At 53.7% G+C, this 13,165-nt stretch overlaps 1 protein-coding gene across 3 annotated transcripts; it reads right to left on the bottom strand.

Moving 5' to 3' along the window:
• Nucleotides 1-943: 943 nt before the first annotated feature.
• SH3BP5L (SH3 binding domain protein 5 like) lies at nucleotides 944-13,165 on the bottom strand. 3 transcript variants are annotated; one of them, XM_059917974.1, is made up of 7 exons: nucleotides 13,076-13,165; nucleotides 12,002-12,615; nucleotides 6,922-6,984; nucleotides 6,636-6,764; nucleotides 4,973-5,134; nucleotides 3,332-3,505; nucleotides 945-2,765 (listed from the first exon to the last, which is right to left on the bottom strand). In XM_059917974.1, the coding sequence occupies exons 2-7, from the start codon at nucleotides 12,182-12,184 to the stop codon at nucleotides 2,319-2,321; spliced, it is 1,158 nt and encodes a 385-aa protein (XP_059773957.1). In that variant the 5' UTR covers nucleotides 12,185-12,615; nucleotides 13,076-13,165; the 3' UTR covers nucleotides 945-2,318. The 3 variants fall into 3 exon arrangements, with proteins under 3 accessions (XP_059773958.1, XP_059773957.1, XP_059773956.1); XM_059917973.1 differs by having other exon boundaries at nucleotides 13,066-13,158; XM_059917975.1 differs by lacking the exon at nucleotides 6,922-6,984 and having other exon boundaries at nucleotides 944-2,765; nucleotides 13,066-13,158.

Genomic DNA, 13,165 nt, shown 5'->3' with positions numbered 1-13,165 from the left:
CATCTACCACCTGAGGTCACCAGGGTCACTCTTCTGCCCTCCTGTCCCTTCAACTCCTGGCCTTCACCTTGCCCCTTAAAGGTCTTCAGGACACCCTTTTCCCACCAGGTTTCCAGTGGGTCTCCCCCTCCTCCTCCCTGGCAGCACCTTCTCCATCCCTTAGCTGACTCCCTCCTCACCTGGCTACAAATGTAGGTGCACCAGTGGTGAGGTCTGGTCGAGAGCCTTAACTCTCCACTTCCTCAGCTCCTGAAGTTCTCATCTCTTCCCCAACCTGATTCCACCAGATGTTTCACAAGCAGTGGGTCCAAATGTATTCAAACCCCTCCTGACCCACCAATGGGTCAAGCCCTAACTTGGGAGTCACCTTTTATCTATGTTAAATTTTAATTTCAGATAGATGACAAACAACTTAGTATTAAGTATGTCCTTAACACTGCAGGGGCCAAAAACATCGTCTATCTGAAATTCAAGTTTAACTGGGCATCCTGTATATTTGCTAAATCCCACAACCCTACTTGTCCCTCCCCTTTCTTCATGCTCACATCCAGGAATGGCACCATCATCTTGTCTGCACCACCAGTGGCTGACAGCACCCACTCCACCTTGCAGAGCCCTCCTTGGCCGGTAAGCTGGAAGGGCAGGGGGTTGCAGGGCACCACCGACTTGGTGCGCATTCACCCCAGCCCTGTGGCCATAAGCCTTCCCTCCTCTCATTGCCTGGGTTTGATCCATCTCATCCTTCACCTCCCAAGAGACCTCCTCTGACTACCCCATCAAAAGAGCATCCCTCTTCACCCTGTTCCTCCCCACTCTCCATCCTCACCCCTTACTCCTCTTCCCTCCCTGAAAGGGACAATAAACATTATTGTTACATAAACTATTTTATTTAAATAAAATCAGGGGCAGACCCTTTCCCCCCATACACACAGGCACATGCATGCACGCACGCACGCCCACATCCTCCCCCTTCTTCCCTCCCCCCATGGCCACCTCAAACCTGGCGGTTCTCATCATGACCAAACTGCCTCAACCCTGGGACAGGGAGACACCTCCTATTCGAAGGCCTGCTCCTCCCCCAGTCAATGGCAGCAGCACACAGGCCTAGGCACAAGTTATCCTGTCCAGAGTCCAGCTCTCAGCCCTCCTGGGGTGGGACAGGAGGATCGGTGCTCCCGAGGCACCTAGATCCAGTGTGGCTTCCCTACCTTTCCCCTGCCCCACGCAGCACAGGAGTACCACCAGACACCTGAAGCAGCTCCCGATGGAGGGCGGGTTCCCTCACCCCAGGCCAAACCTTCCCCACATCAGCGGAGGCTCTGCAGCCAAACCTGAGCATCCCCCAGGGGATCGTGGACTAGGTATTGTTTGGTTTGGGGAAGAGCGAGGGAGAGCAATTGAGCACCAAACTCCCCAACTCTACCCTGCAGGAGGACGCTGAGATTTGGTTCAGCATCCTCTACCCAGAAAAAGTAAATAAACCTAACTCCGCAGCAGGAATGGCAAGGGCTTCAGCCATCAGGACCTCACTACATCTCCATCCCCCAACATGGACTCACTAGCACCTTGGCAATGTTAAGGACCCAGCCAAGCTGGGGAAACACCACACACACGGGAGTCTGTTTGGAGTTGGTGGTGCCTCCTTCGTCAACGATGAGATTGGGTTTCACCTTCCCTGACACCAGTAACCCTCAAGTCCTGCTTTGAGGCACGCATAGCAAAGTGGCTTAGGTCATGAGGAGGGAGCACTAAAGGGATGGGTGGCGTCTTCCAGAGGCACACAGCCCCACAGTGCAGCTTACATGCTACACACAGGCAGGCTGGCACAGGGGACTGGGGCGCTGCGCTGCTAGGAGGGCTCGGCAGCATCCCTGCCACTCGGGGCCACGCGGGAGATGCGTAGGTGGGAGGGGCACCCGTCCATTCACTCAAGCTTGGGGGGGCCAAGATGCCAGGGCCCAGGTCCAGCGCCCACCTTCTCTGATGATATCCCTGTGCCTTCTAGACAAATTTCCCTGAGGGGAAAAACCAGACAGATGGAAGAAGTCAAAAAGAGGCCAGCAAACGGTATCAGACTGTGAGGGGCCAGCAGGCGGAGGGGAGATGTGAGAGCCAAAGACAAGCCTTCTGAAAGGGTAAGGCAAAGAGAGCTGCCACCTGTGGGGGGCAGGGCAGGGTGAGAAAGAGGACAGACTCAAGACACAGCCAACCTGACCTCTCTGGGGGAAGCGAGGACCCGAGGAGAGGGAGCTAGGAGCCTGCAGGGCCCTCCATGGGCCAGTGGTGGTAAGACTGCACCAGCCACCCTGAGCACAGGGCTACAGGCTGATACTGCGCTGGTGGCGGCCGCTACGACCCCCGCTCCGGGGACCCAGCTCCTGGCCATCCAGACTGGTGTGGTCCGAGAGGCCCCGCAGGTGCTCCACGGAGTCGCACTTCTGCAGGTCTGAAGCCACAGTGCGCAGGCTCAGCAGGCTCAGCGTGTCCGTGTCGGGGGCAGGGCCAGGCCCCAGGCTGACACCCTCCTCCAGCCCCCCGCCCTCGGCCCCCTCGATGATCCCGCTGTCCCCATCCTCGCCACCATCAGGCCCGGCCTCGGCCCCCACTGGGGAAGAGCGCAGCTGGCCCGGGGGGTGAGGGAGCTGGCCCCGGCGCCGCGCATGAATCTGCTCGCTGATCTGCTCCAGGTTGCGCAGGGCGACTGAGTAGCGGGTCTTGGCCTGGGCTACCTGCTGCTCCAGCTCTGTCACCTTGGCCTTGTGCTCCTGCAGAGGGAGGGTCAGAGTCAGGTGACCCTCTGGGCAACTATCCGAGGCCCCTGGAGCTGCCAAGTCCTGTCAGGCCCACTCAGCATTCTGCGCTGGGCTCTCCCGTCCCAGGCCCTCGGCTCTGCTCACCACCAACCACTCATCTGCAGTGCTCCACCCAGCCCCTCTCCACTCCTCCTCCTCCTGGGGCCCTCCTTCCCCAGCAACCTTCCCTGCTCCTGCCTGACCTTCCAGGGCCTTCCTCCCAGGTCTTCATTCCCACCCGCTCTTCCTCCTCTCCCCATTGTTCCCTTTCCCTAACTGGCCGATTCCTTTGCCCCATTCTTCCTGGTTTCCCCCAATTCTCACCTTTTCTCCTTTACCTCCCTTCTCTGCCAGCACTCACTCCCTAACCCCACCTCCCACTCCTGCGGGGTCATTCTGAGCACACCTGTTCCACCGCACTGGCCTGGTGGATGGCCCAGAAAAGCAGATTGGTGTCCCCTCTACCTGCCCTCCCTTTCTATGCCTGCCCCCTCCCCCATCCTCCGTCCACTCACCCTCCCCCTCTCCCACTCAGCTACCTCCAGGATCTGGCTGAACTGGGCCTTGAGCTCGAAGTAGGGGCGGCTCTTGCCAATGGCCCGCCGGAGGGTCTTCTGCAGGGCCTGAACCCGAGCCTCAGCCTGCTGGCACAGCCGTGTCACCCGCTGGTGTTCCCGCTCACCACGAAGCCGCTCCTCCTCGGCCTCATTCACCTGGCCCAGGTGGGATGGAGGGCACACATCACTGACCTCGGTCCCACCCTCCTGCCCCTATAGCCTGCTCAGGCTGCCACTCCAAATGTTACCCTGGGCGAGATCCCCCACTGCAGAGCCGGGAGAGAGCACTGAGCTCCTAAGACACAAAAGAGAACGGTGAGGCCTTGTACCTGCCTATTGTTACCTGTACCACCCGCCTCTCAGCTTCGTTGCTACCAAGAGGTGCCGGGGCCCTCTGGACCACTTGCGAGCACGTAGGGAATGTCCGCCTGTGAGCACGTCTGCCACAGCCATGGTCCTCAGAGCGCCCTCGGTGCTGGGGGCTGGGCTGGGGGAAGGGAGGGGCCTCACTGCGGGGAGCCACAGCTCTGCACTGAGTTCTCCAGGTTTCTGTGCCTGAGCAGGTAGCAGGCAAGGGCTCCAGCCACCTCATCTACCAGGACCAAGGGGCTGACCCCGCCTACACACAGTTTCAACAAGCCCTCCCTCGGTGTCATGCTCTCCTCTGTGTGAGTTCCAGAGTGGAAGTGGAGCTCCTGCTCTGCGTGAGGCCGTGGGCCTGGACTAAGGAGCACACAAAGAACCTCAAGACATGACTACTCCTCAGGAGCTGACACTTACTGCTACAGACTAAATGTTTCTGTCCCCCCAAAATTCTTACGTTGAAATCCTAACCCCGAAGGTGGGCCCTCTGAGAGATGATTGGGTCAAGAGGGGGGAGCTCTCACAAATGGAATTAGTTTCCTTATAAAAGAGGCCTTGGAGAGCTCCCTAGCCCCTTCGGCTATGTGAGAACACAGTGAAAAGACAGCTGGCCATCTGGGAACCAGGAAGCAGGTCCGCTGCAGACACCAAATCTGCCTATGCCTTGATCTTGAACTTCCTAGCCTCCAGAACTGTGAAAAATAAACATCTGTTGTTTAAACCACCCAGTCTGTTATTTTATTGTAACAGCCCTAATAGACTAAGACACTTGCCCTTTACAAGGTGAAGGTGGCAGACTAGAGCTGATGCCAGGGATCCTCCCGCTCCCCGGTAGCCAGAGTAGCTTGGAAATAATACACAAATTGTACTTCAAAAACCAAGGTACACTGGCAGAGCTCAAAAGCAAGAAAGGGAGAACATTCAGCAAACAGAAGCAAGGGGTCACAGCTAAACATAACAAAAGAGTGTTGAATCCAGAGCAATCAGCAGGAATGAACTATCTGGGTTAGTCCCACATCTGGAGGCAAAGGTTCAAGAAGAGCCCAGAAAGACATTCTAAGTCAGAAGGAAGTGTATATGGGACACACTGGAGGCCAAACAGGGCAGAGAGCAAGGACCAGATTTTGCCTGAAACAGAATCAAAAGGGAGGGAAGTCTGGAGTGGAGGAGAGAAAGGATTAAGGAAGGTGACAGGACGCAGGGAAAGGAAAGGAAGTACAGGAACTGGCAGGAGGGACCTACTGGCACTGCCTGGCTCACCTTGCAGGTGGCGTGGTTGAGCATCTCCTGCCACGTGGGGTCCAGCCGGTTCTTGTCAGCCATGACGCCCTGCTCAGCCACAAACACCATCTCCCGGGCAGCGTTGTGCATGCTCACAGCCCTCTCATACCGCAGTGCTGCCTTCTGTGTCTCCTGCTGGGCCTGGGGGGAAAGGACCATCAGGATAGGGAGCCTCAAAGGACCCCTGGCTGCCCATGGAGACCCGCCCTGGGCAAGGACAAGAGAAGGAGGAAGGCCCACTGCAATGTTGGCTTCACTTCCCAAACTGCACTAAGAATAAGTGCTGAGGAAGTAAAATTCTATGAAGAATATGTTGCAAGGATATAGCTCAGAGAATAAATACATGTAGAAAAAGAAGGATACTGCCAGTGGAGGGTGAGTGTGTAAAATCCAGCATTCTCGAAGGCTGCTGGCCTTTTGCCCTAGGGAGAACAAAGAAAAATCCACAACCTTTAGTTGGAAGATGGTTAGTTGATGGTTGAGACCATCAACTCCAATCCAGCAGGTAATCTGAATGAAATAACTAGACAAGTGCTTGGAGATATTCATCACAACCATATTTACCAAACAAAAAACTGGAAACAAACCTAAGTTTTCAGTTACAGAGAACTGGTTAAACGAATAATAGTACATCTAATATAAAGAAATATTAAGAAGCCCTTAAAAATAATGGCATGTATGGGTATTTCTTGACATGGAACCATGTCCTAATATAATAAAGGAATAAAAATTGTACATATGTGATCCCATATTGGCGGGATATATACAAAAAAAAAATTTAAGGAATTATTTGTGCTATATTAATCACGTTTTTTATTTTCTATGTTTTATGATGCTTTGATACCTTGGAGGCCTTGCTGGCTCTCCTAGGGCTAGCTAATTCCTAGAGACACACTCCTAGGAATGTGAGCACACTTTTCATATGCAAATCAACCAATCCGAAGCCCATCTATCACACAGCAAGCCGGTATTTCCCCTGCCCTAAATCACTGAAGGGCCAGGTACCAGAAAACTAGAGACCACCCCTATAGCCCAGAACCTGCCTCAATTATTCAAACTAGCCAATCTTAAATTGGCTCAAAGTTGCCTACCCTGCCCTACCCATTCCTTCCCATGAAAACCACAATAAAGGCTCTACAATAAAAGCTCTAAGCCAAGCTTTCCCCTCACATTTTCTGCCTCCTCACCCATTCCCCATGTAGTACTTCCCCATGTAGCCCTGCATGATGTGGCAGGTCCTTTTCTCTTAGGAACTGTAAGTAATAAATTCTTCTTTGAAGGCAGCTGGCTCTGTGTCTGTCACCTTACCATGCTTGACTAAACAAATCCCAGGTACAAAAATCATGAAACATGCACGTGGTTGGATTTGCGGAAATATCGGTTTTCTTCTCCTACCTTGTTTTATAGTTTCAGGTTACAATTACAGCCTTCCAATAGTGAGCCCACGTTATTTGTGCAAAGAAAAATTTAAAAAGAAGGAAATGGGTAAAGGAGTGGAGGAGCAAACAAAGAAAAGAGAGACATGAACCAAGGGGAACAGAAGAGGAAAAGAATGGTGATCTGTCTCACACCCCATACAGAGATAGAAGAGTACAGGGCCAGGCTCTGCATGCGGCCCCCTACCCCAGAATGTGGGTCATACCTCCTTAGCCAGCCGCCGAGCCTCATAGTAGGGCCGGGCCTTCTCGATGCAGCTCCCCAAGTGGGAGCCCTGCGTGTTGAGCTTCCTTGCTGACTCCTGCAGGATCCTCCGGTAGGTGGTCCTGGCCTCCTGGCAAAAGGATAGGGACATGGGCAGAGGGAGGCATGCGTGTGGGTCCCAGACCCTCTTGTTTTCCATACATGCCTCTTCCCCTGCCACTGAGGGAAAATGATGAAGACACCTTTGGAAACAGCCCAAGAGTGTGAGGAAAAGAAGCAACACTCACATCCAGCTGCAGCTCCACCTGGTTGATCTCCTCGCTGGCCTGGTTCAGATGCTCCAGCTCCTCCTGCCAGAGAGGGGCAGAAAGTTAGAGCAGGGGAAGCAAGCAGCCTCACGTGAACCAGGCAGGGCAGGAGCACAGAGCACAGAGGGAAAGCCCAGCCAACCAGGGAAGCGAAGAAATGGAGCAGGAGGTCACTGTCAAATGCCTCCTGTCAGAGACAGAATCATATATAGCCTCCTGGAAGCCTCACAATTCCGCCTCTAAACCCCCATTTGAAAGATGAGAAAATTGAGGTTCAGAGTATGGAAAACTCCTGTGCACACAGCAAAGTGGCAACAAGCCTGTGCTCTCTCCACCAGACTGCACCACCTCCTCCTCGTACTCCAGCCAGGAGGAGTCTCCTTCAGAGCTAACGGTCTCTGTCCCAGAGAGGACAACCCCCCTGGGCCACTCACTCAGCATACTTTTACTACACACTTATCACAGTTCAGCACCATGAGACCGGAGAATTCAGAACACAAAGAGGTGGCGGCTCCGGCCCAGTAAGTAAGCAACAGGCCCTCAGTGGTGTGAGGAGCCACGTGAGGGGTGGGCATGGTAGGGGCTGGGAATCAAAAGGAGAGCAGGTGCCCGGGGCAGGCAGATTATTGGGTGAGAAGCCAGAGAGGCTGGGGCACAGGGACAGGATACTAGGACTTCTCCCAATGGCAGGGGGAACCTCTCAGAGACTAATGCCACTTGGTGGTTTAGGAAGGCAGAGCTGGGCAATGTAGGGAAAGCTTGGAGGGGCCAGGGAGACACAAGTGGAGGCTGTCTGTAGTTCTCCAGGTGGGAGAGGAGAGGGCAGATCCCAGGGAAATACAGGATGCAAAATCATTAGGGCTTCGTGGACAATTAAGGTCAAGATTAGAGAAGAACGCATGGTTCAAGAGGCCTCTAGGCCTGCTTGGGCAGTGGTGACAGGACCCCAGGTAGATCCTGTGGGAGGGAGGGAGGGAGGGAGGGAGAGGCTCAGGAAGAAGTCACCAGACACGCTGGCTTGAACTCCTCACTGGTCCCAGGGCTGGCAAAAGAAGCAAGCCACCCAGGCCTTTCAGCGGCAGAGAGCAGGGAGGGTGCTGGCCTTGAGTATCCTCCCCTCCCCTTGGTCAAGTTCCTGGGGTCCAGGGAGCCAATGACACTCCTGAGGAGGAGCAATACCCAGGGAGATGCCTGATGCTCGGCTACAGGATCCTCCTCCAGGAGCCCTGCAGCCCCTGGACAGGCCAGCAGCAGCCAGCATGGTGTCTGCTTGCTGCCCATGGCCCAGACACGACCTGCACTTGGTAGTGAGCGACACTGCCATCACCGCTCTCACACCTCATTCGGCCCTTCCAACAACCCAGTGTGTGATCCCCCATTAGTCCTTCTATTCCTATACCCCATCTCAAGCCCTAAAAAATTTGAGTCAGCAAGTAAGAATCTAAGAAACCAAGTTATGTGCTCTAATTACAGTATAAGGTAGAACACAAAGAAAGAAACATATAACAAATCCAGGAATGTGAAAGGCTCTGGCTATTGGCCCACAGAAGCAGGCATGTCTTTCTATACAGAAACTCATATCCACGAAGCACCTCCAGCAATTTAAAAAAAGGCCTCCTGTTGACTCTGAGGTCTTCCCTGCGGAGTCACGAAGCTCTTTCTGACAGGACAAAGAGACTGGGGAGCAGAGCAGGCTGGAGGGCAAGGTGGGCAAGGGGGTGGGGGATGGGGGCAGCTCGGCTGAGGCAGCCCCAGGGCAAAGCAGAGCAGGAAGCCAACAGGCAGCCAGGGCTCTGTTTTGGGCCGCCGGCAACACATTCCATTTGGCCAGCTCCACCAGGGGACTCCTGGCACCCAGCTGAAATGGAATTCAAGGAGGATGAAGTCTGAGTCAGCGTACATCATCCACCAGTGAGCCTGCAGCCGGCAGGGAGGGCGACCTCCCCAGAGCACACCGGGCGCATTCCCAGGATGCCAGGCCACGGAGTCAAAGGCACGGGCGCTCGGGCTACAGATGCTCCTGCCCAACTTGTGCAAGCCATTAAAACACTCAAGCCCAAAATGGAGTATAATCTCATAAACTGTGAATCACTATGCTGTACACCTGAAACTTACATAATATTACAGATCAACTATATCTCAATTAAAAAGAAAAACACTCAAGCCCACAGTCAGTCAGCAGGGCCAGGGTGATACATGACCCAGAGACTCAGAAATAAGGTAAAAATGACTGCCCAGGGAAAGCTAAACCGACACGTCGGACGACGCAGAGATTGCAAAGTCACTCTGAGGAGGAGCAGGTGAGTGAACACATCTACTTACCTGAGGAAAGACTGTGCCCGTCACAAAGGGGGCTGAGAAAAGTCATAGGAGAGGAGACCCAGGCCCATCCTAGTACAACCCTCCTTTATTCCTTCCCGCCACTGGGACCCTGTCTCTCTCAGAAAGCTGAGGACCAGCCTGGAGGCCTCAGAGAAGTATGCTGAGGTCAAGACACAGAGACACATCCAGCGGACTTCCCTGGGGGGGCAGCACACTCCACGCAGGCCTAGAGCTGGCCTCTACCTGGCTTCCCTCCAACTTCCAGAAGGATCCCACCAGACAAGGAGGCACAAGCTGCCTGCCTGCCAAGAATCCCCACTCCCCACATCAGAAAGAGCCTTGCCCTAAGGGACCATTTCTGGGAGCTGAGAAAATACCTGAATAGGGTCTCCACCTTTGGGATATCCTTGGATCAGTGGACTCTCACAGGCCACAGTTAGAACCACTTCTCGCCCCACCCAGAAGGAGAATTCACATAGCTGGGCACAGCTCAGGAATGGGTGCTTTTAAAGTTCCCTGCTAGGCACTGATCCATTCAAAGTGCTGAAATATAGTATCAGGATAACATGATCTTGTACACTGTCAACACTAAAAAGAAACTCAAAAGACACATACCCCAATGTCTTTCTCATCCAGAAGAGCCCAAACCCAGAAGGTCTGAATGCCACCAGCCTCCTCCAGGAAAGGTACCCCTCACACCAAGCTGCCTCTCCCACATGGCAAGAAGATGCTGAATGCCTGCTGAGGTCAGAGCACTGGCCCAGCTTCATCAGCGAGGGAGGCCTCTACAACATGACCTTGCCTCCCTACGCAGCCCACAACATTCCACAACGTGCCTCCCAGTTTAGCAAGACAGACTAAGGTCCACCTGCCCCTCTTGCTCCAGTAACACCGCAAGCTCACTGAAGGAGAGGTGAATCTTACTTCTGCTCAGTATTCTCCAACCCTCACAGAGCTCATACTATAGAACTGTCTATGATGATGGAAATGTTCTACATCTGCAACTGCCAACAGCACCTGGGGAACTGCATTTTTAATTTTTATTTATTCCTAACTGATTTAAGTATCCACAAGCAACTAGTGGCTACTTTAGTGGACAGCACAACATGAAAGCTGCCTTTTCATACTACCACCTTTGCCTGCGTAGGCAATGGGAAAATACACAGGAGCGACTGAGCAAAGAAACTGCAGTGGATTCTCCGCTGGAGGGGGGCAAGGAATGTTGCAGAGGGGTGTATGAAGGACATCAGCCAGGCCCTCCTCCCTGACAGACAGACAGAGGTCTCTTTCCCAAAGCACAACCTACGAACTTTCATCAAAGACAGGCAAAAGAGTTTGTGAAAGAAAAGAATCATAGCCCTATGTCAGAGCAGAGCAGAAATGAGTTGAGCAAATCAGCTAGACCGACCCTTCACTTTACAGATGAAGAAACTGAGGCTTGGAAAGATTACATAACTTACATGAAAATCACAAATCATCCGGCCAGAGGCTGCTTGAATCTCAGCGCAACGCTTTTTTCACAACTTGTTTCCTCAGTGGACAACAAATCTATATAGAACTAGCAGGAGAAATTGAGCTGTTCTCAATACAATGCCCATGAAACACAGCAGAAATAAATTACTGACTCATGCCAGTAAACAAATGGCTCATTACTGCTCCACTGTAAGCACAGACACGGGTTCTCCACACACATCCTGGGAAACCCCACCAAGAGAGAGCAGGAAAGATGCTAGGACCAGCTTTGAAATCTCCTTGACTCACTGAAGTAATCCAATAAAGGTCTGTTGACAGAGAAGCCCAGGAATGAGAGCCCCAGGATGCTCTTGCTCACCTACAAAGGTGTGAGTCACTTCCACATCAGAATTTTGGAGATGCTACCATACCAAATGGCAGACTCAGGCCCCAAGCACACAGGAGCACCCTGGCCCTCACCTGTCCAAACAGCTTCTCCAGGAAGCCCTTCCCTGCCACTGCCCAGAAACACTGAGATCCAGCCTCATTTGGCCATGCATCTACTATACATGGTGCCTGCCCTCCTCCCCCACTGCTCTGAGGTCTCCTTCACAAAGTTCTGCCCTTCTACCAAGTAGCCTGTAAATGCTCCAAGGCAACAAATCAGCTCTTCCATTCATTTGACTGACCCAGCATCCTCAGAGCCAGAAATCTGTATTATTAAGGATTGACCACAACTGATACAACGTTCTGAACACATCAGATTTCCTTACAGGCCTAAGCCTGATGCCACCTTTATAAGACATGAAAGGTCTCACCTCTCACAAATATGAATGTCCCTGGGAGGCACTGATGGGAAAGCGGGAGAGAGGAAAAGATTCAAAACTGCCTCCCGATCTCAAAGCCATCGTATCTCACATCCCACTCATGCTGCATCTCTGAGCCAACAGCCCCTTTGCTTATTTGGAAAAGAAACAACAGTTCTACTCTCTACTGACCTAAAGTGTGCTTCCTGCATCTACTGCCAATTTGTCACTTCACTTCATCAGTGAAGCCTTCAGCAACACACCCCAGGCACTCAGGCCGGGCCTCTCTCTGTACTCCCACCGCACACAACTCTTTTCGCACTTGTCACACTACATTGCAATGATTTGTTGACAAACTTGTTTTCCTTTCCTGCCCGTGCACTGGGAAAAGAGTAAGTCTAACCCCTCATTTACCTGACAGCTCTTCAGAAAAGCTGGAATCTAATCTCCCTCTCTCTCCCCCAGCTCAGTCTTCTCACCTGTATTCTAGGATCCAGTTCTTCTTCTTCTCTTGGGGACAATTTGGCTTCACTGCTGTTGCTTCCACCTCCTCCAGGCTCCTCTGCAACTGGGCTCCGTGGGACTTCATCCTCTACAACCTCAGGCCGAAGCTCCCCCTGTGGGGTCTCCCGCCCCCCTGGAACCTGCCTGAGTTCAGCCATGCTGACAGGGAGAGGGCACAGCCCTATGCAAAAAAGAGGACTGACATGCTGGGACCAGGGCCCCAGCTTGGGGCTTCCTGGGCTCTGGGTGGCAAGAAGAAGGGTTTCTCTTCTCAAAGGGTGGAAAAAGAGGGCACAGGAAGAACCTCACACTCGGTTAGAGGCCGAGATTCAAGTTGCCGGTGGGGTCCCAAGAGCTATAGCCTTGTATGTGCAAAAGTCCTTCCCTCCCCGTCACGGGGAGTCCACCAGAAGAGACCCGGAGCAACAGCTCCGAGGTAGGAGGCAAAGGGGGCCTGGATCCTGGGCCGAGGCCTGCGAGGAGGAGCACCATTCGGGAGGGCGGAGGCAGGCGCCTCCAGGCTGTGGTGGCAACTGGAGAGAGAAGGCTGGGCCTGAGCAGAGGCTGCTGGATGAGAGTCTCTGGGGAGCTGCAGGGGAAACAAAGGCCAAGTACATGGTCAGCATTTGAACGTCGGCCACCAGCCCCTTCCAACCCCTCAGCCTCCCAAGAACTCCGCTCCCTTCCTCCCACACCCCCACATTCCGACCAACCCCCTCAACTTCTTTCCCGCGTTCCAGGCTCTCGGGCCCCAGCCCCTCCCCCACCAGCGCCTTCCAGACTTCTCTCCGCACTCTCATCCTCTCCACCGTCTCCCCCAACCCTCCCCGCTTCTGTTCTGGCCGCCCCATTCCACCCCCGCCCAGCTTTGCAAATCACCTTGTGACCCCCAGCCCCACCCCACCTCCTCTTCTCTCTCTAACCCTGTGGACAATCCGAGCCTCCCATCTCCAACCCCGCTCTTCCTAAATCCCAAGGACCCTAGCCCCAGACCTCCTACGCAGCCGGGCGCAAAGGCCCCCCCTCTTCTCGGCATTACCTCAGTTTACCTTCCCTTGCGCGGACCTTCTCCACTGCGAACGATCTTCCCCCGCCCTCCCCGCAACAAGCCGGTCCAACCAAGTACTACGAGGCCGCGA

Source organism: Balaenoptera ricei, chromosome 3 (assembly GCF_028023285.1).
Source record: "Balaenoptera ricei isolate mBalRic1 chromosome 3, mBalRic1.hap2, whole genome shotgun sequence".
Classification (NCBI taxonomy): domain Eukaryota; kingdom Metazoa; phylum Chordata; class Mammalia; order Artiodactyla; family Balaenopteridae; genus Balaenoptera; species Balaenoptera ricei.
This window is presented reverse-complemented; position numbering and strand designations above follow the sequence as displayed.

What these genes read in the sequence shown, in the direction of transcription:
- SH3BP5L (XM_059917974.1), bottom strand. Translation starts at nt 12,184, where the DNA reads ATGGCTGAACTCAGGCAGGTTCCAGGGGGGCGGGAGACCCCACAGGGG. An exon ending in AACTGGATCCTAGAATACAG is followed by an intron (nt 6,985 to 12,001) that starts GTGAGAAGACTG and finishes CCTCTCTGGCAG; the next exon opens with GAGGAGCTGGAGCATCTGAA. An exon ending in CTCGGCGGCTGGCTAAGGAG is followed by an intron (nt 5,135 to 6,635) that starts GTATGACCCACA and finishes CTTTCCCCCCAG; the next exon opens with GCCCAGCAGGAGACACAGAA.